This window comes from Otolemur garnettii, unplaced genomic scaffold (genome assembly GCF_000181295.1).
Source record: "Otolemur garnettii isolate 467f Iridium unplaced genomic scaffold, OtoGar3 scaffold00023, whole genome shotgun sequence".
NCBI lineage: Eukaryota > Metazoa > Chordata > Mammalia > Primates > Galagidae > Otolemur > Otolemur garnettii.
The window spans coordinates 17,533,961-17,560,270 of NW_003852418.1; the positions used below are offsets into that span (position 1 = coordinate 17,533,961).

General features: G+C 46.7%; 1 protein-coding gene across 2 annotated transcripts; it reads right to left on the minus strand.

Annotated features, from left to right (window-relative positions):
• Window positions 1–5,284: 5,284 nt before the first annotated feature.
• CTCFL (CCCTC-binding factor like) lies at window positions 5,285–26,043 on the minus strand. 2 transcript variants are annotated; one of them, XM_023512018.1, is made up of 11 exons: window positions 25,480–26,043; window positions 24,732–24,957; window positions 23,907–23,909; window positions 23,366–23,533; window positions 22,900–23,033; window positions 20,447–20,567; window positions 19,416–19,565; window positions 17,380–17,540; window positions 14,171–14,353; window positions 10,856–10,967; window positions 5,285–5,433 (listed from the first exon to the last, which is right to left on the minus strand). In XM_023512018.1, the coding sequence occupies exons 1-11, from the start codon at window positions 26,041–26,043 to the stop codon at window positions 5,285–5,287; spliced, it is 1,971 nt and encodes a 656-aa protein (XP_023367786.1). The 2 variants fall into 2 exon arrangements, with proteins under 2 accessions (XP_023367786.1, XP_023367787.1); XM_023512019.1 differs by lacking the exons at window positions 5,285–5,433; window positions 10,856–10,967; window positions 17,380–17,540; window positions 19,416–19,565; window positions 23,907–23,909 and having other exon boundaries at window positions 14,205–14,269; window positions 23,366–23,536.
• Window positions 26,044–26,310: the final 267 nt, after the last annotated feature.

The window sequence follows — 26,310 nt, forward strand, 5'->3', positions numbered from 1 at the left end:
CTTCTAAAAGTCAGAATAGTGTAGTCAGTAATCATGGCCATTTCCAGGGGACGCTGCCCAGCTTTGAAGCCATGCAGAGCCGACCCCTTTGGCCTCTAATCTGTCCTGGAAGTTGTTGTGCCAGGGAGCTTCCAACTAAATGGGCACACCGTGGATGAATGAGTTGGCATCAAGAGGCTGTGGATGACTCAATGGTGCTCCCCAGCAGAGACGGAGCTGGGCGGAGCTGTTCCCATCTTTCATTTTCAATCAATTTTTGAACTCTAGGAGCAGCTGGATTTAAATCCTTCTCCGTGAGCAGCAAACTCTGGAGCACCTAGTACAAAAAAAAAGATTTTTGTTTTTGTCTTCAGTAAGACAAATTATTTTACTGAAAAATGCCTGTATTTATCTCATAGAAAAATCTTTGGATCCCTCTTTAAAATTGTTTTGTCAGAATTCACAGATCATTTCAGCTCATAAGCATGTTGTGTTCATTGTGGGGGAGACACTGGTTCTTGTGCTGTGAAATATGAAGTGACCGTCTTTCCACCAAGAGTACGTGTCCCAGTAACAGCCACTAAGGGAAGCAGACGCCTTGGAAAAGCAAGAGACAGCAGCACTTTTCCTAGAGAATATAGGGACCTATGCTGATGGACTTAAAGTATTGTATGGGATGTGATTTGCTGTTATTTCTCTGCTTTTGGTCGTTCAGGCCTTAAGGTATGATTCTCGTAATCATCAGAATGGATTTTTTAATCAGCGACCTTTGGATGTGCAAACTGTCACACTTCATTAATGGGGAAGGAAGGTGGCATGCCGTTAAGCTCGGGTTGTTCCTAAGAGGAATATTTCACGATGATAGCTGCTTGCAGCCTTTCTGTGAGATCCCTGGTGGCCAGCCTCCACCCACAGTAGCTCAATTAAGAGTTTTTTAATGGTACTTTTTGTCAGGACCAGCACAGAGATCAGCCTGTAATTGTACTCTGTGTTGCACAGAAAAATAAGGGCATGGCTCTTGAGATGCTAAACTCTTCATACTTCAAAAGACAATGATTTATAGGCACCAAGTTCATGATCGTAGCTGTACCTTGGAAATGATACAAAAGTTCCTAAAAATAGCATCATAAATGAGGTTGCCACTTAAAATCTGTGTTTATCTGACACACTCAATTAAAAATAAGCAACAATGGCAGGATGGGGAAATGTAGAAAGAGTCGATTCGGTGAGCCAGATGTCCTCAGGCTTTAACTGAACACTGTTTAAGTACAAATAACAATGTCCACTAATGAGTAATAGTTATAAAGGATGCACTTACAGGATCATTCAAGATTATCAACTGTTATCAGACAAAAGGAAACATTTATACTGGAGATAATATCTGGAAAATATCTTGCCATTTCCAAAAGGTAGACTGTCAAACTTTGTAATATAAAATGACTTCAGTTTCATCAGGACTAACCCTCCAGTATCCAGCCTTCTCGGTGACTGATCTCAAACAATAGAGGTTAACGTGCATCAGCCAGGCCTTAGGTTTGTTTAAAAGCCATCCTTTATATAGTAAAACTGTTGTCAAACAAGGTTGTAATTTAAACACCCCCTCCCGCAAAACACAGACGTTAAATTGTGCAAGAGGTGTACATTCCAGAATTAATTCCTGCTGGATCTCAAAACTATTTTAAGCTAAAGAGTTCTGAAGGTGTCACTTACCAAGCACTCTCAAACTCAGAGCCAACAAAAGTGCCCTCATTTCCAGGCTTTACAAAAGCCCCTTCTCTCTCCCTTTTTCTTTTTAGAGATGGAGGTCTTTCTCTACCACCCACCCTGGAGTGCAGTGATATAATCATAGCTCACTGCAGCTGACTCCTCAAACCATCTTCCTCCCTAAGCCTCCTGTGTAGTGAGAACTATAGGCTTGTGCCACTGAGCCTCGGTATGGCCCCTTGTCTTACTTAGAAACCTCAAATGCAAGAAATACTCTTGTTACTAGTAAAAACAAACTGCTTTTCCCCCCTCTTTCGGTATGGTACAAAATTAATAAAATTGCCAAGACTCTGGTGTGACTTTGTGTTCTTTTTAGGGGCTTGTTCAGGAAACCCAGCTCAAAGTTCCAAAGGAGAGAAACGACTGCCCTCTTGTGGGGACGGCTGTCACTGCTTCTATCAGAGACACTAACAAGCTAACAGCCCACAGGTGGAGTCTCAACCTCCGTCCAGGTGTCTGGTGAGGGTCCGGGTACCTAATGGAATCAGCATCAACCACCCCGTCTGAGTTTGGTTCAACGTAACAGCTCACCAGGTATCACATACAAAGCACTGAAATTGCTTATAAAAGTCTATCTACTGGGTGGCACCTGTGGCTCAAAGGAGTAGGGTGCCAGCCTCATATGCCGGAGGCGGCGGGTTCAAACCCAGCCTCAACCAAAAACTGCAAAAAAAAAAAAAAAGTCTATCTACTTACAAGTTTTAAACTGTGTTTAGATACAAGCTGGCTTTGCATTTTCCCTTTTTAAAATATTATCTGTTCTTTACATTTAAAAGTTTTTCATTTTAGTAAAGTAGACATAACAAATTTATTCATTTCAACAATTCGTAATTTCGGTGGTATTAGATATATTTCTATTGTTGTGCGACCTTCACTACCATCCGTCCCCACTCTTCATCTCGAGAAACTGAAACTCTGTACCCGTTAAACACTAGCTCCCCATCCCCTTCTCCCCCCAGCCCCTGGAAACTACCATTCTTCTTTCTGTCTCTATGAATCTATTAATAACTACTGCTTAAGATAAATGGAATCGCACAGGGTTTGTCCCTTAGGGACCAGCTCACTTCACCCAGGCTGCAGCCTGTATTTTAAGGCTGAATCACATTCCACTGTATGTATATACCACGTCTCGTTTGTCCTTTCACCCTTCGCTGGTGCGTGGGTTGTTCCCACCCTTCAGCTCAGGGGTCCTCAAACTTTTTAAACAGGGGGCCAGTTCACTGTCCCTCAGACCCTTGGAGGGCCGGACTGCGGGCCCAGGATGAGTCAGCTGCTAAGCAGGACAGGCAGTGCCGGCAAAAACACCCGGCGGGCTGGATAAATGTCCTCGGCTGGCCGCCTGTGGCCCGCAGGCCATAGTTAGAGGACCCCTGGTTTAGCTGCTTTGAATGCTGCTGCTCTAAACACAGGTGTGGAAATACTCCTTGGAGACCCGACTTTCAGTCCTGGGTGTGCAGCATATCCAGAAACGATGGATTGATGGATCGTATAATAATTCCAGTTCACATTTTTGGAGGAACTGCCGTCCTGTTTTCCACACTCCCTGTTTCACATTCCCACCAGCAGCGCACAGGGGTTCCAGTTCTCCACATTGTCTCCAGACACAGAAGACCTTTTTAAGGACCGTTACTGACACATAACAAAGATGGCGATTTCAAATCATTTCATTTTATTAAGTAACATAAAACATCTTTAAACAACAGTTGAAAAAAGAAGAAACTATCACGAAAGTTCAAACAGTTACAAAGACAGCAGAGGACAGACCATTGTTTAAGTCTCATGACATGAACTGAATTAATGTGCAGGCACAGAGAGCGCCCAGCGCCTCTCCCGCCGGCCCCTTCTGCTGGGAAGTCAGCGCCACATGGTCACACTGTTTGGGGCCTCTGAGCTTGGGATGTTTTAATAACAGATCAACATTTTGAGAATTTGCATTTAGGGCCTATCAATGACTGTGAACCATGAGGGTACAGGGAGGTTCTCAGCAAAAGCAGCTGCTGAGCCAACAGAGGAAAAATCTGGTTCCGTGTAAAGATAAGGACTAACCTTTAGCGCTAACGAGGTATTTCTGATGCAGCTCGAGGGCGCGGAAAATCTCCTCGGTTGGCAAAAGAGAAATAGTCACTCATCCCTGGTGTTATGAAAAAGTACAAATTCTTTACCGGTCCACATTTTTATTACCCAAATTTTATTTCTTCTTACTCTGCCAATTATTTTAGCAAACTATAAACAAAGAAAAGGTTTTAGCAGAAAAGGGTTATGAACTGAAATAAGTGGTAATAGAATGTCACGGGAACAATTTCCAAACCCATCAAGGGACATAAATGAAGAGACAGTATGAAATCCAGGGACAGTGAACACCGCTCAGGAGATGGGTACACGGACAGCCCTGGCTGAAGTATTACAAAAGCTAGCCACACAACGAAAACATTTGCATGCCCTTAATATTTTGAAATAAATTTTAAAAAGAAATAGAGGGGGTGGTGCCTGTGGCTCAGAGGAGTAGGGTGCTGGCCCCATATGCCGGAGGTGGTGGGTTCAAACCAAGCCCCGGCCAAAAACTGCAAAAAAAAAAAGAAAGAAAGAAAGAAAGAAAAGAAATAGAGAACACAAAATTAAAAAAAAATTTTTTTTTGAGACAGGAGCCTCAAGCTGTCCCCCTGGGTAGAGTGCAGTGGCATCTCAGCTCACAGCAACCTCCAACTCCTGGGCCCAAGCGAGTCTCCTGCCTCTGCCTCCCAAGTAGCTGGGACCACAGGCGCCCTCCACAACGCCTGGCTATTTTTTGGTTGCAGCTGTCATTGTTGTTTGGCGGGCCCGGGCTGGATTCGAACCCGCCACCTTGGGTGTACATGGCTGGCGCCTTAGCCACTTGAGCCACAGGCACCGAGCCAAAATTTAAAAATTTAAAGGGGAACCTTGCTCCCATACTAAAGTAAGATAGATTACTCAAAAAACAAAACCAAAACAAAGTAGATTACTCATCATGCTCTAGTCTAATCTAGTATTTCATTTTCAACTCAGTTTTATAATGTTTATATCTTTTTGGTTGAATCTGCAACTAATTAAAAGCATTACAGTAACTCTAAATTTTTATGAACAATTCATTTGTATGAAAAAGAATATAAAATCAGTCTTTCATGTCAAAACAGCGTAACATTAAAAACGTCACAGGTGTAATTCAACATGAAAATTTCCACCCTTGCTGGCTGGAGCACTCCCTGGCCCAAACTGCTATTGAAATAACTATTATCCAAAAATCATTACTTTTTCATTGTGGGCCACCTTGCTAATATCAAGTGAATGAATTCATAGGTTTGAGGGGCTACCCTCTGACTCAAGTTTTAAGTTTTTTTTAAATAAAAAACAGACAATGTATTTCGAAGTATTCAGTTAAAAAATAAGTAAACAATTTTAGGCATTAAGAACTTTGAAAACATTTTGATCATCTATTGTCATGAACTTCACTGGTTCAAAAGAAAGTGCTCAAAATTTTGAACTTGCATCAAGAGTTAGAGGCCATGAAAACGGGGTCACGTTGTCACTTATCCATCAGGTTCAGGATCATCTCACAGGTCATGTCCTCATCCATGTCCTCGCTACCAGCTGTGGCTTCTCTGAAGCTGACGAGAGCCATCTCGTCTGGGAACTGTCCTCCGCTCATGGTGGACACCTCCTCAATGGCAGTTTCTTGGGAAAAAGGCAAGAGTGAGAACATTTAACAGAAAGGCAAGAAGTTGTAATTGACAAATGGTGCAAAAATATTTTAGAAAGAATCCCTTTAAATTTTAGCCCAGCGGCAAGGCACGTTCGAAGACAAATCTCTAATTCAGTGACTTTCAACCATTCTGCCACGAGAGGATCTTAGGTGTGCCATGCTCTTTTTAAAGATCATTAAATTATTTTCAAAAGAAGTTCAAAATACAGTAAGTACATGCTTTTAAAAAAATCTTTTCTTTGATCAACATAATTGAATTTTAACTATTGGTTCAACTGTGCCATGGGGAAAAAACTTTGAAAAGCACAGCTCTAATTGGTAGGACAGTGCAAATATTCTGATCTCCACTCTCTGCCTCAGGTCAGGGCCTCTCAGCCCAGCACTACAGACATGTGGAGCCACAGAGCTCTGCTGGTGGGGTGTCCTGGGCACTGCAGATGTCAGCCGGGACCCCGCCTTTCCCCATTAGATGTCAGTGGCGCCCTCTTCTGGTGTAATCACCAAAAAAAAAAAAGTCTCCAGGTGTTCCCACATGTCCCTCAAGGGAGGGTTTGGTGCAGGCAGGGAACAAAACCATGCCCCAGTGGGAACCTGGAATTGCTGAGAGCTGAACATGGATCTTACAGACCGAAACTGTGTGCCCGAGGAATGACAACGCCAGAATGAAAAATGCCAGCTGCTGGCAGGGCACGTGTCCCTTCAGCCATCACCATATACCAAGTACTGATTCTGGGGCAAGTGAGCCACCCCCAGGATGAAACGAGGTCATAACCTGTGCACCCTCCAACAGCTTATGAGCTGTGAGCCCGACTTTGAGAGTTTGAAACAGATCCCCACAAACCAAGCCAGATCCAACCCTCTACTCATTTTCCAAATGAATTCCACACACACCGCAGAATGTCACCCTTAAGGACCCTATTGCCTCCTATTGGCTCTAAGTTGTCTGAAGATATTTTTGCCTGTGCTTCCTTTTTGTATTTTTTGAGGGGATGCAGGACGGCAGTATGGCCCAGTTCTCATGTATGAAAATAAAAACTGACATTGAAATCACAAAACCGGTACGGTCAGACGGTAAGCTGTGGAGATCGAGTTAAGAACGGTGAGGCAGCAGTGCTGTCTCTCCAGCACGCAGAAGGGAAACCACAGCCTGGACACCCCAGGTTACAAAAGCTTGAGTGCAAATTACATCACTGTTTTCTAACAGACTTCGGGTTACATGCCCTTACTCATGCTTTGCCTCGGAGACAGCACCCGACTGCTGAAACGATGAAAAAAATTGAGTGTCCAACTTCATCAGCATCAGATTTTAAATCTGCAAGGGCGGTCTCACTGCTGCCTACCTGGAATGTGGACAAGCAGCGTCCCCAGGTGGCCCTCTCATGATTTCCTCTAAATCAGTGGTTCTCAACCTGTGGGTCGTGACCCCTTTTTTCCATTTGTAACAACACGGCAATTAGAAGGTTGAGAACCACTGATCTAAATGATGCGCCCGTCCCAGAAACGATCATAAGTGACAGGAGAGGAGAGAGACATCAGAGAGACATGGGACACCTTTCATCTCTGCTTATTTCAATAAACGTCCAGGAAGCCTGGTTAGGAGCTTTCAGCTCAGGACTGACAGGGCAAGCTGCTCCTTCCAACAGCTGCTGGGAGCCCGGGGTGGAAGCCAGTGTGTTTTCCTGTCCCCAGCTCTTCCCCACAGAAAAAAGCTGCTGACAGAGGGTGACATTTTCATAAGTCATCCAAAACATTTGGTCTTCTAGGGGTTTTGTTTAACAGATAATTTTAAAAAATTCTACATTTAGGTGTCAAGAGGGGGAGAACTACAAAAGTGCCCTTCAGACGCCTAATTAGGTTCACATTTTTCTATGAACATTCCAGGATCTGTCCTAAACTTAGAGCCTGGGGTCCCAGTGACAGGCCTTGTGATCTACAATGATGGTTGAAGGACTGTCAGATTTCACCAGTCTGTCTCCTCCAATAAAGGACTGTGCTTAATACTCACTGGTTTATTCAATCAGTGGCAAATTGATGAATACCAGTTAATGACAGGTGCTGAGGGCCTGTCCTGTAGGAGAGACCCAGGTGGGCCTGCTCAGAGGAGAGAACAGTCTCCTGGGAGACCAGCACTTGGGAGCACCTGTGAGTGGGCTGAGTGGGACAGAGTCAGAGCTCCTGGGACCTCTGGTGAGTGCCTTTCACCAGGAGTTCCAGGCACAGAAAGGGTGAGCCTGGCCTGGCCTGGGGACAGAGCAGGCCCAGCAGGGCCAGGTGCAGAATGGGTGGGGCAGGCTGGCCATTTTTGGTGTCCTGGTTTTTAGAGTACTGGGTGGCCATGAAAGGGGCTGTTGCAGGAGGTCAGAGCGGAGAGGCTCCGTGGGCACACCTGAAAGGTCCCTTGGTGGCTCAGGAAAGGCGCCGAGAGACAGTGCCCTGGACTCTGGTGGAGACAGGGGTGGACTTAGGATGGCAGAAGTTGACATCGCAGGTGAGGTGACTTTCAGATATCACCAGGCAAAAGGGAGCATTCAGTGTGAGTGGTGGGCCTTCCAGGGCCAAACCGTGTGGGCCAAGTTTGCAGAGGAATAGGCTGAGGGTGGGAGGGCTGGTGGAGGGGTGACAGCTAGAGTTCAGTCTGGGACTGGGCAGCTGGTGGGGAGGAGCTCACCATGGCAGTGACCATCCATACCCTGTCCTCAGGTAGGCGGGGAAGGAGCCTCAGATCACCACAATCCGCCCATCGGAGAGCGTGACAGCTGAAACTACAGGAGGGGTCCGGGTGTTGGTGGGGGTGTGGGCTCAGGTGTGGGTGTGGGAGCAGGTGTGAGAGCGGTGTGGGCATGATACAAGGTGTGGGAGGGGGTGTGGGTGTGGGAGCTGATGCGGGAGCTATGCGGGCATCGGAGCCAGTGGGGGTGTGGGAACAGCTGTAGGCACATGTGGGGGGCATGGGAGTAGAGGAAGGCACCATTTGGGGCTCAGTATGGGCCTGGCCTTGGGTGCAGGTGCTGGTATGGGCTCAGGGATGGGTGGGGATTCTGGCATAGACTGGTCACCTATGGATACTGGGCCTCCTGCAGAGGCAGGAGTTGAGGAGCCAGAGCTGTGGTGGAGGCAGAGGGCAGCTGGCCAGGCCAGGAGACTCCAGGCCCGTGTGTGGGTGATGTGGAGGAGGACTTGGGAAGGAGGATGGTCAGTCATGTGTCGGGTGGCAGAGAGCAGGGAAAGGTCAGTGGATCGTAGTGACAAGGAGCCTCTGGTGACCTCAGGTGACTGACGGAGACAGAAGAGAAGTGACCCAGAGCACAGGTGAGGCTGGGGATGAGCCCTAGTGCCCGAGAGGTCAGCAGGTACCAGGCAGAATAGAGGCCTGGGAGGGCTTTTGTTTTTTCTGAAGACATGAACATATTTAAGGGTGGTGGGAAAGACAAGGCCAAGAGGGCAAAATTGGGGGTGTTGGGGAGAGAGGGAGGGCGAGGAGGAAGAGTCCAGAGTCTGATGGGGCCTCAGATGGGAAGGCCGGCTCTTTCTCCATTAAAAATATGAAAAATGTTATTTGATATCATTGGTATAAAATCAAATATAGGGCGGTGCCTGTGGCTCAAGGAGTAGGACTCCAGCCCCATATGCTGGAGGTGGTGGGTTCCAACCCAGCCCTGGCCAAAACTACAAAAACAAACAAACAAACGTAGTCCAGGCTGGAGTCATGATACCCATCACTGTACCAGGCTGGAGTCATGATGCCTGTCACTGTACCAGGCTGGAGTCCTCATGCCTGTCACTGTACCATACACTTTTCTTCTGCTCTGACCAGAGAGTGCTGTGGCTGGCTCTGGGGACACCTGGGCCCTGAGGGTGGGGTGCAGCAGGAGCTGGGAGTGTGGAGCAGAAGGTGCTGGAAACCAGCAGAAGGCACCATGCAGTTCAGCTCCCTCCCCAAGGGCTGCAGTCAGGTAAAGGGGACCTGTGTGGGCCAGGTGGTTCCCCAAGCGATGGTGCCCTGACGGGGGGACCTCCAGGGTCCTGGCTGCAAGGAGAGGTCCAGGACCCAGATGGGTGGGACATGGAGACAGGGAGGGTGTACAGCACACTGACAGTGATGGTGACTCTGCACCGTGGCCAGGGGAGGGAAGGACCGCAAGATGCTGCTTCCGTTAGAGGTTCAGACAACTGATGACCTTGTGTTTTAGTATAAGTACACCCCAAATAGTACGTGGGATACACTTACACTAAACAGTTATTCAATGTTTATCTGAAATTCGGATTTACTCGAGCACCCTGTTTGATCTGGCAGCTCTGAAGGAAGGCAGTGGGAAGGATGACAGCTGTCTGCGGGAACGTTCCCAAGTGCAGGGTGGAGGGTGGAATCATGGGACAGCCAGAGAGCCATGATGTGCTCTTGCTGTAAGGCGCTGGGCTCCCAATCATCTCGACAGCCCCCAGGTCCTCGCAGGGAAGGAACAGAGCAGAGCCATCGCAGGGCACACAGGGAGGGCAAATCTGCACCAGCGTGGGGGACCCTTGTTGGCTCCCTGAGGCCAGAAGATAAAGACCATGAAGCATTTTAGGATGGTGGCTCCAAAAAGGATGTGTCCCTGTCCTAACCCCCCCCACCTGCAAATGTGACCTTCTTTGAAAAAAGAGGAACTCTGCAGATACAATTAATAAGGTCATGCTGGACTTCCCAAAGAAGCTCCAAGTCCAGTGACGAGCATTTCTGTCAGAGACAGAAAAAAAAGACCCAGAAGAGAGGAGAAGGCCATGTGAAGATGGGGCCCAGGCTGGAGTGAAGTGGCCACAAGGCAGGAACACTGGGGCCACCATCGCTAAAAGCAGCCAGGACAGAGCCTCCCATGGAAGCCCTGAGGGAGTGTGGCCCTGCCCACACCCTGCCTGGGGACGGCCGGCCTCTAGAGCTATGAGATAATTCACTTCTGTTGCTCTAAGTCACCCAGTTGGTGGTCATTTACTGAGGCAGCCCCAGGCCAGTCCCTTAGGTGCAGGCAACAGTCCAGCCTGACGGAAGAGAGCTCTGAGGACAAGGACAGCAGGGTGCGTGTGCCGTGTGAACACGAGGAACCCACGGTACAGGGGTCAGCCCCAGCCCGGGCTTTCACGCTGACTTTCCACATTGTCCATCCTCCCTGCAGTCCTGAGGGGCAGCTGAGCAATCACGCCTACCTCACTGATCACCCAAACCCACCCACGTGGCAGGAAGCGGCTGCAGCGCTGGGCCTCGGGCTGGGCCTGTCCAGGGCTGGCACACGAGGCGCCTCGAGGGACTAACCAGCGAGGGTTTCTGGACGCAGCCCTGTGCAGTCCCTTCTAGCACCTGGACATTTGCAAACTAGACAAGCACCGTGAAGCTACAAAGGCATTTGTCTAACGAGGTACCTTCCTCCTTTACCGCCTCCTTCAGGACTGCGCTTCTCTTTGTTCTTCCTTTTCCTGAGGTGGACGACTTCTCCCCGGCATCACAGTTCCTTAAATGTCTGTGCATGTTATTCTGTTGAAGGGATGACACAGAACAAGCAAGTGTCAGTCTCACCAAACGCATTTTAAAATGCATGGCTCGGGAGACAGGCTTTGGGCAGGCGCAGGTGACAGGTCCCTTTTATAATCTCGTACAGAGAAAGACGACCTTTACAGGTGACCCGCTCTGTTCTGTTTGGGTCTAGCCCAAGGCAATGTTGCTTTACATTTTTTTTTTTATAACAGAGATCAGTGAGAAACAGAATTAATATTTTTAGAATGCTTCTCTCTAAAGGGAAAATTGATGTTGAACCTAGAAATTTAATACATCAGTCAATTTTATGATGGTTGACAATGTATCATAAAGATTTCCCTCCCCTGCCAGCGTCTCTCCCAAAGCTGCTGGGCAGAGGTCACGGGTGGCAGTTATTAAACTGTATATGACATTCAGGATGACAAGTTAAAGAGCTGCTAGTCAGGCCTACCAGTGACAGATCCTTACATAATGAACACTTAGGACAACTTAAGTTAGAGAGAGTTCACTACTTGGAAAGTTCACATGCGAAAGTAAAAAACTGGCGATGTGCCTTTAAATTTGCTGACTGTGTAAATGTCCTGTCTAATTTCCATCGGACTTAAGAGCTGTGCTTAACAGGACTGTCCTGGTTTATGGACGGAAGGAGGAAGAATTTACATACAAGGTTATTAAACTTCTATTTTTTTTTTTTTTTTTTTTGAGACGGAGCCTCAAGCTATCCCCCTGGGTAGAGTGCCATGACATCATGCTCACAGCAACCTCCAACTCCTGGGCTCAGGCGAGTCTCCTGCCTCAGCCTCCCAAGTAGCAGGGACCACAGGCGCCCGCCACAACGCCTGGCCATTTTTTGGTTGCCACCATCGTTGTTGTTTGGCGAGCCCGGGCTGGGGATTCAAACCCGCCACCTTAGGTGTATGTGGCTGGCGCCTTAGCCGCTTGAGCCACAGGCGCCGAGCCCTAATTTATGCTTATACATAAGGGGTGGCGAACTATGGTCAGAAGGTCAAATCTGGCCCTCCAACTGCTTCTGCAGACCAAGTCGGAGGGGACCACGGCCGTGCCTGTTCCTTACAGATGGTTCTCCCAGGCTACTTTTGTGGCACAACAGCAGATTTAAGAAGTTGTGGCAGAAACCATGGCCTGAGAAGCTGAAAATATTTACTATTGGCTCTTTACAGAAACAGCTTGCTGACCTCTGGGTCATTATGAAAGTTTTGAGATACACAAAAATCAAGAAACATAAAATCCACGCACTCAGAAACAAATGAAGCCCTCCCAGCAACACGGATAAACCGTGCAAGTTGAGACTTGCTCAGGGGAATCACCAAGGAAGGACGCTGCCACGGTGCTTCTTGGAAGTGAAATCACGGACCATAACACAGTCTGTCTCAAAACCTTCGTAATGACCCCACGTATAACTTCATAAGGGGAATACTTGGAAGGGGTCGGCAGTGATATTTAGCAATGAGGTATGCAGCACTTTTCCCAGAATGAGTTTGCAAATGTAACTGTCAGCCCTCCATATGTCTTTTTTGGAGACACGTCTGTTTAGATACGTGTGTTTTCAATTGGGTATTTATTACTGAGTTGTAAGAGTTCTTTATGTATTCTAGACACAAGTCCAAGTACGCTTGCTTTCTTAACTAGAAGGAAAGTCTCTATAATTTTATGTTCTGAGAGACGGCCCGAGGCCGACTTGTTCTTTTCTCTGCGTTCCTGTTTCTCACACCAGGGGGTGGTTTCTGCTCTGCAGAATTCTCCTCTTCAATCTTAACTCTTTTAACACAAGGTGATACTATTGTGTGAGCAGCGCATCCACTTTTATTTGAAAGTCTGAACCAACAGTGTTAACATTCCAGAACTCTCAAACAGTGGGCTACTCACAAAAACACAACTCCCCTATCATTTTCTTTTAAGGGAAAAAAAATAAAAATTTCCCCCACAAAAACAGTCAACTTTAGAACATTTAAATATAAAGTTGGGCCAGAGTATATACTGTCCAGGGGTCTAGTTAGCCATCTCTGGTGGTTTGAAAAGGTTTAAAATTTCTTTGATCCTATTCTTTTCAAAAGGTACTTCATTTCCCACCACTTGTGTGTAGGCTGGACTCAGGGATTCATTTCCAGTGAACAGAAGCACTGTGACCCCACTTTTTTTTTTTTGTAGAGACAGAATCTCACTTTATTGCCCTCAGTACAGTGCTGTGTCATCACAGCTCATAGCAACCTCCAACTCGTGGGTTTAGGCAATTTTCCTGCCTCAGCCTCCCAAGTAGCTGGGACTACAGGCACCACCACAACGCCCGGCTATTTTTTTGTTGTAGTTCAGCCAGGCCCAGGTTTGAACCCACCACCCTCGGTATATGGGGCTGGCACCCTACTCACTAAGCCACAGGTGCTGCCCCTGTGATGCCACTTTTAAGACTGGACTGCAGAAGGTACCATGCCTGTGCTCGCTCCCTTTCTCTGGGTCATGAGGCCACTCAAGCAGGTCCAGCGGAGAGGTCCCTGGGGCCAGGAGCTGAAGCCTCCTGCCAACAGCCACGTGGGGCGCTGCCCTTGGAAGTGGATCCTTCCCCCAGTCCAGCCTTCGGAAAATGCAGCCCCAGCTGACGTTCTGACCACAACCTGACACCAGAGCCACACATCTAAGCCTCTTCCAAATTCCTGACCCCCAGAAAGTGTGAGATGACAAATAACTTGTTTCAAGCTATCACTAAGTGAGTTAAGTTTATATGCAAAAATACATAACTAATACACCACCTAAAAGAATAAAATTGAAGACTACATCCACTGTTTAGCATGAAACCAAGAGCAGTGGTCTAGGCACATCTAAGAAACGTCTGAACATTATATTCTCTCTGTGAAGTAGCCTAAATCTGCTTCACAGGAACAATTTTAAAATGTTACACAAAAAGCCGGCATTCTTTGGCAGGTCTGAGAACTCCCTAAACTACTTGCAAGCTATTATGTGTCAGGCTGTTCTTTTTTAGGGAAGGGGGGAGATCACACTTTCATAAGATTCTACAAGAATTTCATGACTCAAAGAAACTAATAACCACTTCCATAAGGCATGACAGATGCTATCTTAAGCCCTGGCAAGTTTCTAGAACCAGGTTGAAACTCTCCTAGTGTGACACTGCCCTTCTGAGATAGAGGGATATTTCCACGGAGGATTTACTGTGACTTCAATAAGCTTACCCAGCGGGAAAAGCTTTTGCCACACTTGGGACATTCATGAACAGTCGGGATGAAAGTCGAATCGTGGTATTTCTTGAAGTGAACATTTAGCAGTTGCTTCTGTCGGAAACATTTATTGCAGGCAAGGCAGGTGAAGGGTTTCTCTCCAGTGTGGGTGCGGAGGTGAACTCTCATGTGTCGCTCCTGCGAGGGAGAAGCAAGGAAACAGCTTATGTAGTTACCGGATTTTTTTTAGTCTTAGACCCTATGGAGGGTACAATACTTTTTCTCTTCCAAAGATGAGTCCATTCTTAAGGAAAATCACTGCAAAGACGTTCTCAGCAAAGCCCCAATCTCTTAGTGGACAGCCACCTATGAAATGAATTTGTATTTAGTACCAGCAAGTGACAAAGTTCTCTCGATTGATTAATTCCTTGCTGGTTCTCTAGTCCTATGCGGGGAGGATGTGATAACACTGCCTTGGGGGTGGAGCAATGATCACTTTTCCTTTCCAAAAGAGGTCACGTATTTGCAGACCTACTTCTGTACAATCATTTACGATGATTTGAGTTTGCAAAAGGTAAACAGAACCTGCTTACTTAAAAATCTAATTTTACGGTTTAAACTCACCAGACGTTTGGGATGGGAAGTATGTTAAATGCCTGAATATTTTTTCTCCCATTTCCCAATAGTGTTACAACAAATCTTGACACGGATTGCAAAATGTTAATGGGGAAAATAATTGTTCTTAGCAAAGAAATGCCATAAATTTTTTTTTTGGCTGGGGCTGGGTCTGAACCCACCACCTCTGGCATATGGGGCTGGCGCCCTACTCCTCTGAGCCACAGGTGCCGCCCCAGAAATGCCATAAATTTTAACTAAGACTTACAGGAGTAAACAATTGGGAAACCAGCAACAAGAATGCTTGACTTTGTACTTATTTTATTTGTTTGATTTAAATGCTATGGTTACTCAGCCTAAGTACCTATTTGGTGACTTCTGCCTTAATGTGAATAACCTAATTGATGGTCTTTCTTCCAATCTTTCATCCAATTCACTGAACACCCTTTTCCTCCCACGTCTTTCATCTCCTCGCCTCCCCCAGGACAGCATTGCCTGGTCTCCCTGCTGGGAGCCTGGCTCTCCAGGGCAGAAGTCGGTGAGAGCACCCAGCAGAGTCCCGGAGTCTCCACCTGTAGCCAAGGCACACCTGGCTGCTCCCTGCTCCCCTAAACCTGGCATCTTGCCCTCTCCAGAGCCCCTTCCTCTTCTCTAAGTCTCATCCACCTTCCAGGAGGTGCCCTGGTTCATTTTAACAAATTTGAGCCAGGGCCCTTGGAATATTCTGTGTTTAACATCTAAAGGAAAGGGAGACTTCCCATTGGCTCTTCCCCTTTTCCAGAAGCTCTGGGTGCTTTTTACCCCTTCTGCAGTCCTTTCTAATAAAATCCTATCTTACCACTGAAACAAAAATCTAACAGAAAAGCCCCTTTCCCCTTTATTCAGAGCCTTCACTATTTATAGACCACATAATAAGTATCGATTTCCACCTTCGACAAGCAAGAGCACATGAGGCTTCAAGTAGTGGTTTGGTTTTCAAACTTCTGGTCTCAGGACCCGTTATACTCTTAAAAATTACTGTAACTTCCAAAGAGCTTTTGTTTACATGGGTGATATATGCCAATACTTGCTATATTAAAATCAACACTGAGAAATTTTACAATATTTTAAAAATTAAAAAAAATTTTAGCTTAAAAAACCAGCCACCTACCTGTGAGCATATTTCTGTAAACACATACCTGTTTTCAGAAAAATTCCCCCCAAACTAGTACCCGGCTTAGTAGATAAGGTTGCCAGTTAAAACATAAACTGCAATGTTTGGGACATACTTATACACAAAACTGTTTGCTGCTTAGCTGAAATTCAAACTTAACCAGGTGTCTGGTGTTTTTTACTTGCTAAGTCTGGCAATCCTATGAAAAGAATTCAGGTAGAATCCCCTCTCCCCTCAGTCAGCTGGGGTATGATAAAGAAAATCTGGGCCATGTGTGGTGGCTCACACCTGTAATCCCAGCACTCTGGGAGGCCGAGGTGGGTGGAGTGCTTGAGCTCAGGAGTTCAAGATCAGCCTGAGCAAGAGCGAGACCTCCTCCTCCCCCTGTCTCTAAACAATAACCAGGCATTGTGCAGGTGCCTGTAGTCCCAGCTACTTAGAAGACTGAGGCAAGAGGACCACTTGAGCCCAAGAGTTTGAGGTTGCTATGAGCTGTGACACCACAGCACTCTACCCAGGGACAAAGTGAGACTCTGTCTCAAAAAGAAAATCTGGTCTTTTATATATGTAGGCAAAAAAGGGAATAGAATTTTAATAGCTTTTCCAAATCATTGTGCAAATTCTTCTTTGCTATTACACAGGAACTCAACGAGTGGTAATTTCTTAAAGGTTGGTTGCGACATGGACTCTGAAACAACCAATGATCCCTGTGTCCTCTGTTTGGTTAAAAATCCACTGGTCTGTGTTTTACTTTGAATGTATCTATTACTCACACATTATTCTGTAACACATTACAGAGTTAACAACTTATACTGCTTCCTCAAGAACCTTTTTTTTTTTTTGAGACAGAGTCTCACCCTGTTGCCCTCTGTAGAGTACTGTGGCATCACAGCTCACAGCAACCTCAAACTCTTGGGCTTAGACAATTCTCTTGCCTCAGCCTCCCGAGTAGCTGGGACTACAGGCGCCCACCACAATACCTGGCTATGTTTTTTGTTGCAGTTTGGCCGGGGCCAGGTTTGAACCTGTTACCCTCAGTGTACGGGGCAGACACCCTACCCACAGGCACAGCCCCCTCAAGGACATTCTTGAGTGAAACGTCCCTTTATTTCTGCCGACCAGTCCTGCACGTGTCACGGCTTTGATCTGCACTACGGCGCCACCATTGCTTTGACCCCTCAAGAGCACATTTCAGTGGAGTGAAAGGGTGAATGACATCTTGGCATGATTATGAAAATGGTTTGAATCTTGTGGGCCCCCAGTTGATTATAAGGACCTCTTAGGGTCTGTGGTTAGCCATTAAGAACTTTGGCTTTAAACGACTGGCTCCCGGCTGCTCTCTGGTTATTCTGTACAGACCTGCCTTTCCCCTGTGTTTTCAGAGACACAATCCCACTCCAGCCCTCCTTCCTTCCAGGTACCACACTGCCTCCCCCAGTCCACTCACACGCAATACCTGCTTGCAGGCGTAACTGCAGTGTTCACACTTGAACCTTTTCTCGTCTTTATGGGTTTTCTGGTGCTGGATGAGGGCGTAGCGTTCGTGGAAGGCAGCAGAACAGTAGCGGCATTTCATCTCCGTGGCATTGTAAGTATGCAAGTTGCGCAGATGGACACCTAGAATGGTCACAGAACATGGTGTAGTTCAACAGCGCTGTTTCCGATAGGCCTGGCCTGTCCTCTCAGTCGGGGTTTCTCGGGCTTGGCAATGCTGACCCCCTGCGGCCTGCTGGCTCCTTCAGGGGTGGCGTGGGGGCATTGCCCCGTGTTTAGCAGCCCCCCTGGTCTCTCCCTACTAGATGCCAGCAGCCCCTCTTCCTCTCTAGTTGTGAAAACCCTAATACCTCCCGATACTGCCGAGTGTCCCCTGGGGTTACAATCACTCCCAGTTGAGGGCTACTGCTCTAAATGATCAGAAACATTCTTCTAACGTCCTTTCGACGTGCAGTTAAATGTTACATAAAGTAGGTCGTATGGGGACCCATATTTTTGCTTAACAAAGCACATTGAGGATCTTACTGTAGGGCAGGTAGATTTTAGGATGTAAAGGTGATTTTCCATAAAAAGACATAACCTCCATATTTTACCTTAAAAATTCTGCATGTGCTGTTAGAAGCCAATGTCCTGCAATTAATATTATTAATAAGTTGAAGCCAACCTGGGGCTTCAGGTATGACCGGGGGTGCTCTCGGGTAATTTCTGTTCATCTAGTTCAATGCTAGTTTGTGCACTTATCTTAAGAGCCCAACAGAGAGTGACAGCTGCGTGATGGAGGCGCCCCGTCCCCGTGGACTTGGACATACAGGAAGGGTGGGTTAGGGTAGTGACAAAGCCTCTACCAGGGGAGGGATGGGTGTGTCCCCTAGCGACATGGGATAGATATAAATTACACTACTTTGCCAGGGTGTCAAAAATGTCTCCTCCCAAATCCCACTGGGCTGTGTTTTGTGGCATGCTGGCATCTATGAACACTGAGAGAATGTTCCAGAAGAAAAGCAAAAGTTAAGACTTCATTGAACACCTTTAACCCTTTCAGAAATTTCTCTGGGAAAACTGGTAAATGTTTGTTTTTGCTAATACATTTTGAGTACCACAATGTCCTGTATTTTGGAAAGAGAGATTAGGTCATGGAAAAGGGGAGGCCCAGGAATCCTGACACAGGATTCACTCACGTCCCCTCCTGGTGAAGACCGGCTGGTTTCCCTGCAGGCAGGTCAAAACCCTACACGGCAGCCCGGCCCTGTGACCAGCAAGGGGGCTCACCCTGAGTTAGACTGCAGGCAGCGGGTCATGGCTCGCCGCCTTCACTGAAGTAAGATCCTCCAAGGGCCAGCTATGCCTGGATTCTTCCTTTTGTACCTCCAGCTCCCACAACTTTAGGTTCAAAGTTAGTGTTTAAGAAAAGCTGGTACAGGCAGTCCCCAAAGTTACAAACATCCAACTTACATAGAACTCGTACTTATGAATGGAAGGTATTACAGTAAGTCCCCGACTTACAAACGTGCGACTGATGTGCAATCCACACTTACAAATGGAGGCTATTAAGGTAATGATAGGCAAATGTATCTGTTCCAACTCCCACACAAATTCAACTTAAGAACAAACCTATAGAACCTATCTCGTTTGTAACCCAGGGACTGACTATATCAGCAGAGAAAGCATGAATGGAGTCAGAGCCTATAAGCAGATTCACCTGCTAGCACCCCAGTCACGTGACCTGGGCAGCTCACTGACTCAGGGCCTCAGTGCCCTCATCTGTAAGAACAAGCCCGGTATGGAGTCAAACGCTGTGAGCTCAGACCAAACCCCGCGCACCATAATGCTGCACTTGTGAGATCCTGTCACTAGATGGCGCCAGAGACCGACAGAAGAAAATTCATCCCAGGGCGCGTCCCCAGCACCCAGGCCCCGGCGCTGGCTGCAGGTTGAAGAGCCACGTTCCAAAGAACCAGCAAATACTGGAGTGAAAGAAAAACCAAACCAGACACTCACGCAGGTCGCTTTTCCTGGCAATGATAGTGGCACAGTGGGGACACTCGTATTTGGGAACGTTCTCGCTGTGCTTCTGCAGAACGTGTATCTTCATGGTCCCACTCTGGGTAAACCGGGCGTGGCAGATGTGGCACTCGTAGGGCTTCTCACCTGTGATGCAGATGCCAAAATGAACCCTGGGAAGTGGCTTCACCCCTCAGGCCCTCGATCCCCCCACCACAGGACAACGGGTGCTGAAAGCCTTTCTTCTGCAAACAGGCCTTCCTTTTCAACCCTTTCTCAAAGCTTTAACCCCAACTCCGAGACTCCCAAGCCAAGCATATGCTAAGTCCGGCTGTGTCCACAATGCCCAAGGTGCGACCTCCCACGTCAGGTGGCTGCCCATCAGCTCAAGGTGGTTTGTAGCCTCGGTGTTGTAGACAGAACCGAGGACACCCGTAAGCTTACTCTTTAGATAACAAAACATAAAGTACGTCTGATACGAAGCCAGGCCACTTCGTTTTATGTTTTGCCTCAGAATTGAACAATGAATTAGGGAGTTAACTTGTAAATACCCGACAACCCGATGGAAGCAAACGTTTCTCACTGCTTATCACAGTGTTTCTGTGGTCACCCTCCCTACAACCGCAAGGGTGTTGAAAAGGCACACAAGCATTGGCTCTTTGTTTTTGCCACTGAAGAGTAACTTTTCTTTTAATTTTTTGAGACAGAGTCTCAGTTGTCCGGGGTAGAGTGCCATGGTGCCATAGCTCACAGCAGCCTCAAACTCCTCGGCTCAAAAGATCCTCTTGCCTCCTGAGTAGCTGGGACTACAGGCGCCTGCCACCAGGCCTGGCTAATTATTCTATTTTTAGTAGAGACAGGGTCTCACTCCTGCTCAGGCTAGTCTCAAATTCCTAAGCTAGGGCGATCCACCTGCCTCGGCCCCAGAGTGCTAGGATTACAGGTGTGAATCACTGCACCTGGCCTGAAGAGCAATTTTAAAAATGAATGAGCCTCCACTCGGCAGGCCTTCCACGAGCCGCCGTTACCTGAGTGCGTCCGCATGTGCCGCTTCAGTTTGTAGGTGTCTTTGCTGGCGTAGCTGCACAGGCAGCACTGGAAGGGCCGCTCCCCGGTGTGTGAGCGGATGTGACGCTTCAGCTTGCTGGCCTGAGAAACAAGCGACATGTGGTCACTGGGACAGAAACTTAAAAGTTGCAGAGTCTTCCATCAATCGGCATTATAAAAGGGATTTTAATTAGTCAGATTTTAACATCAGAGCACCAGCGCACATTACACTCGTTAAAAGACACAAAAAGTCATGACTTTCTACATTCTATTGTAGACTTTTTTCTTAATACTTTTATATAAGTGAACTTGACTTTGTTCTGTTGATTTTTTTTTTTAATTTTTAAAAATCTATTGTTGGGGATTCATTGAGGGTACAAGAAACCAAGTTTCACTGATTGCATTTGTTAGGTAAAGTCCCTCTTATAATCGTGCAAGACACGATTACTGTAAACTTTTTTTTCATTTGCTATGTGTGTATGAGCTCTTTAGGGAGGATACACAGCACGTGGAAGAGATTTTCATTTTCTTTTTTTTTTTTTTTTTTTTTTGAGACAGAGCCTCAAGCTGTCCCCCTGGGTAGGAGATTTTCATTTTCAACCTTAAGTTTACAAAGGCCAAATTGAAATGCAGCTACTCAACGCCATATGAGACTTTATTTTTATTTCTAAGGCAACATGCACAAAGTGTCGACCGCACGGCTGAAGCACAAAGGCCAGAAAAATTCCTAAAATCCTGAAGCTGTAGCTCTTTGACAGAGGGTCATCCATAGGAAGCAGCTCACAGGTTCAAGTCCCGGGGACCCCACTCTGACCAGCCCAGAGTAGTGGCACATGAATGGCCGAAGGCCTCCCTGCCAGTCTGTGTAGGAACCACATATTAGAGGCTGCTTTATAAGAAAGTTTTAAGTAGAAGAAAGTACATTCTGTTTCATTCATTATGTAATCCAGGCAATTAAATAGCAAACAACATATAATACCTCTGCTTTGATCATTCTTCGCCTGTCACTGTCCCCTAGAACTGTTCTTCCTCTGTCCTTGCTTACTGCAGGAAGCAGGACAGCCAGCCACACTCGGACAACAGGGTTAGAAAGCCCATGCCAGTCCTGCTTGTGAGCTCACTGATCTGCGTCCACAGTGACAAGTGCACGGAGCCCTCAAAAATGACCAAGAACAAGGGAAGGCTTAACAGGAAAACGGAGATCTGGACTGAAAGATTTAGCTTAGGGTTTTAGAAGGAAAAGTGGACATCTTCAAGTATATGGAAAGCAAAATGAAAAGAAGTTTTAAAATCATGGTATCAAAGCTTTGAGTAGGGCTGTGGTGTGACTAATAAAAGGCCTGCTGGCAAGACTCGGGACCTGGAAAAACGGGGGCCATGTCGCACCGGGGGGCCCTGTCGCACCGGGGGGTCCTGTGCTATGTCCCACAGGGCTGCGTGCAGACTGCAATGCCGGGGAAGGGTCTCCTTGACCTGGGAAGCTCACGCGGGGAACCGGGAGGACACCAGCAAACGTCCACCTCAGACTTAGGGTTCTCAGGTGGCTTTTCTCTGGGCCCTGGACTTTATGTTTTTACTATAATCACAACCTTTAACTCAGATGAGAAATACTTTTTTAAAAATAGTAGTGATAGAAAAAAAAATTCTTGGAACCAAATTCTGACTGTGTTTGTGCAATTTCCTAATTTATGAAACTCAGTTGCATCATTACTGTAGTTAACCTTTAGCTATTCCCTCTAACTCGGTTCCATTCTAGTGGACTGTTTATCCTGCCCGTCCCCTACCCCCGGCTCAAAACCGGGATCTAGGCTCCTTCCAAGGACCCTCAAAATTAATGTAGAAAACTGGCTTTGAAAAGCAAATGCGGTATCCCACCTTTGCCTCACAGAGGGTACAAATAACACAACCTAGACAAAATGACGAGGACACAGCTGAAGCTTGTAAAGGGTAGTTTCTCTCTGTAGTTAAGAATAGAAATGGCTGTGCTGAAATCTTTAAGCAAATTGCTTTGCATCTGTCAAAATGGCATTGAGTTAAGGTTAAAAATTTCAGCAAAAATTCACATTGGATCTGGGTTCTATGTCGGAGCAAATACATGTTGATGGTGCGGCACTAAATGCCACATAAAATGCAAGGTAGAGCTTTGCCACAAAACTCAGAATGACGTCTTGACCACAAGTCATTTTATTCATGAATTTGTGTACCTTTAGATATTATTTTCAGTAACTAGTGATCAACGAAACAAACAAACAAAATCCAATTTTCTATTTTAACTTTAGAAAACAGAATGTTGTTTTATTACCTGAGTAAATTGCATATGACTAATATCTTTAGTAAAACCTATTTGGAACAGAATCTACCATAGCTACACTTAAGCATAACTTTCAAAACAACTTAAGACTTAATGACACCTCAAGTAGGAGAGAGGACTTACTTCTACACTGGCGTATTTACACATGGAACACTTAAAGGGCTTCTCGTGCGTGTGTTTATAACGCCGGTGTCTCACGAGCTCCCCGCTGGTGACAAATGCCATGTCACAGTCACCACACTTATAGGGCCTGGTTCCTGTAAGATCACATAGATTATACTTTCAAAGCACAAGATTTCACCGCAGAACTTCCAAGGCATTGTTAACTTTTAAGTTATACTCAGTCTCAAAATGCTTTAAAAATCAGGAAAAGGCTCTTTAAGCTATAAACACCATGGGCCTGTGTGAGGGACATCTCCATGGCATTTGGGACTTTTAATGGAAATTCAAGAAAAAAAGACAAGTCAAATCTACAACACTGTATGTGTCTGAAGTAGGAAGGGGCGGGCTCACGACCTCACACGCTCATCTCAGAGGGAGCTTCCCAGGTCGCTGGCTGGGGGCAGCCTCCGGGGTCCGGGGGTGCTACCTGTGTGGGTGTTGATGTGGTTCCTCAGCAGGGTGACAGTACGGAAGGTCTTCAGGCAGAGGTGGCACAGGTGAGGCTTATCATTGGTGTGTGTCTTCAAGTGACGATTGAAACTCGAAACTCTGGCAGAGGTGAACATACAGTGGTCGCAGCAAAAGGTTCTCTTTGCTTCTATGGAAAGGAGAGAGAGTTTATAGACATGTCAAGATCTTTCTTTAGAGGTTCAAGTTGCATTTATGTATAATTTTTTTTTTTTTTTTTTTGAGACAGAGGTCTCACTCTGTCACCCAGGCTAGTGTTGTGGCCTCAGCCTAGCTCACAACAGCCTCAAACTCCTGGGCTCAAGTGATCCTCTGCCTCAGCCTCCTGAGTAGCTGAGACTACAGGTACTCTCCACAACACTTAGCTAATTTTTCTATTTTTAGTACAGACAGTGTCTTGTTCTTGCTCAGGCTGGTCTTGAACTCCTGAGCTCAAGGGATCCTCCTGCCTCAGCCTCAGACTGCTGGGATTACAGGTGTGAGCTACTGTGCCTGGCCACGTCCTTCCTATTCTGGTCCTATCTCCCTCTCTGAGCACGCACCCACCCACCTGGCTCTCTCAGCACAGAGCTCTCTGCTCTCATGTATGAAGCATATACTTCTGAGTTCTGGGCACTGATCACTCCTAACTGCCTGGAGTCAGGATCCTCAACCTCCTTCTCAGCCTCACCCTAAATATATGGGTCACTACAAAAGTTTTGAGGTGGTCTATGTTATTTTACGTCCAAGAAACAGCCAACAGCGTCCTCTCTGATTCACTCCTGCAAGTTTCAACCTGCTCGGCTGATCAGTGTTGCTGGGCGGCTTCACTGGTTTCTATCCATGTAGATTTTACGTCTCTGATTTTCTTGTATCTCACAACTTTCAGAATGACCCATGTGTCACCTCCCTTAGACAGCAGTGCCCACTGACCCCTGAAGGAGGCGTCACTCCTCCTGGGGCTGAAGCACCTGCTTTTACCTCTACCACGGCTCCCCACCTTGTCCTCTTACTCGCCCCTCACCCCCCCCAATAGTCCCCTTGGGCTGCAAACTACAGAACAGAGACCAGGGCTCGGCCTCCAACTAATGTGCACAGTGCTTGGTGGGAACATTTCTCCTGTGCTTTAAAAATGTTTATGTGCAAAATGCACCAACCCCCCCCCCAAAAAAAAACCCCTTGGATTTGATTCCCCATACAGAACATCAGTTTAAAATTTCTCCCATCTCTTGACATTTCAAAAGCAACTAAAAGTCAACCACTTAAAGTCTCAATTACCATCCGTTCCCTGTAAAAAGCGACTGCCGCCCAGTCTCACAGTCCCTTACCCGGGATGAACAGCCTACCCTTTGTCTTTCTCTGAGTTTTTACAGAGTTGGCTTTTTCAACATTTGCTTGACCAGATGCAGATCTATCTTCGTGTTCTTCGAAGTTCACATTCGAAATTGTCAGAACAATTTCATGGCTTCCGTCCTCTCCGGGGCTTGCTTCCACAAAAAAGAACTGATCTTCTGCTCCTTCAGCCGATCCTCCTTCAGCCCGAAGCTGGTCCTCCTCCTCATTTTTCTCAGGCTAGTAAACAAAAATAAATATTCAAGCAAATACACTATTAATTACAATTGGACTAAACTTTTGCCTTGGTGAACCCTAGAATACATCAAGAAAAGCAAAAACTAAAGATTGCGCATTGCCACCAAAAGGTTTAAGCTGTAAATTATTTAGCATGAGGATGGTGGTAGTGAAATAATCCCCCTTAGGGCACCTGCCCCGTATAGAGGAGGTCGTGGGTTCAAACCCAGCCCTGGCCAAAAAAAAAAAAAAAAAAATATTATTTAGCATGAGGATGGTGGTGGTGAAATAATCCCTGTTTTTAAAAAAACACATGCATCCATGGTATTAGTGCGACTTCTAAAATTCTTGAACAACAAAAAAATAAGGTCTCTTAGGATTTTCCTGGGAAGTACAGTATTTTTACTGTGTTTAATTTTAAACTGCAAAATAGTTTGTCTATACAGAATACGATACAAAGGCCAACTTAAAAAAGTAAGCTTTTTTTTCTCATGTAAGAGGTCAGTTTATTAAACCCAGTTGTACCTTAATCAGTCCAGAATTTTCAGCCAGGCTCAGCACTAACTTACTGTCTTCACTGGCCACCAACACGTTCTCCTCCAGAACGTTGAACTCCATCACCTCCATCTCCTGGAGGGAGTACAGCTCTTCTTGGACACTAATGGCCACACACTGCTGCAGGCTCTGTGCAGACTCCTCGCCCAGCCACACCAGCGATGGCAGCTCAGAACTAGCCTGCTGTACCACCATCTGCATCTCTTCTGGGGGCTGTGCGCTCAGCCAGCTGGTCTCCTGCAACCCTGCTTCGTCAGAGACAAGGTGCACCGCCTGCAGGGTCAAGATGTGCTTGTCACCCTCCACCGAAGGGGCAGGCACCAGCTCCAGCTCGTCTTCCGGGATCCTGGCCTGGAGGGCCCCATAAGCACACTCTGCCTCCAGCTCCCTGGGCGTCCCACAATCTTTCAGGATGCACACTCCATCTTCCTCCTCCTCCTCCTCTTCCTCCTGTAGGCCGTTTTCCAGTATCAACTCTGGTTCTTTGATTTTGGTGAATTGCTCAGAAGGAACAGAGGGCTCGGTAGCCACCATGACCTGTTTCGAGAAAGAGGCAAGCAGTCTTCATATGGCCCACTGGGGTTGAGCCTGGCAGGCTTTGGGTTTGAGGGAGGCCTAACAAAGTCTGGCTTCTAAAGGTTCTGGGCCTAGAGGGTCAGGACAATGTTGACCTGGCCTGGGCTTAAATGGGGTGGAGTCTAAGCAGAATTTAGGTAAAAGTGGGATTTTGTTCAAGATTCTAGAACTAACAGGTTTGGGCTTAACAGAATCTTGGCCAGTGCACACTCTTTCCTCACAAGC

Bases quoted from the DNA above. Each gene is read 5' to 3' on its own strand.
- CTCFL (XM_023512018.1), bottom strand. From the start codon at position 26,043: ATGGTGGCTACCGAGCCCTCTGTTCCTTCTGAGCAATTCACCAAAATC. The intron at 24,958-25,479 runs GTACAACTGGGT...TTTGTTTACTAG, and splicing joins AAAATTCTGGACTGATTAAG to CCTGAGAAAAATGAGGAGGA. The intron at 19,566-20,446 runs GTAACGGCGGCT...TCTGCATCACAG, and splicing joins GCACATGCGGACGCACTCAG to GTGAGAAGCCCTACGAGTGC.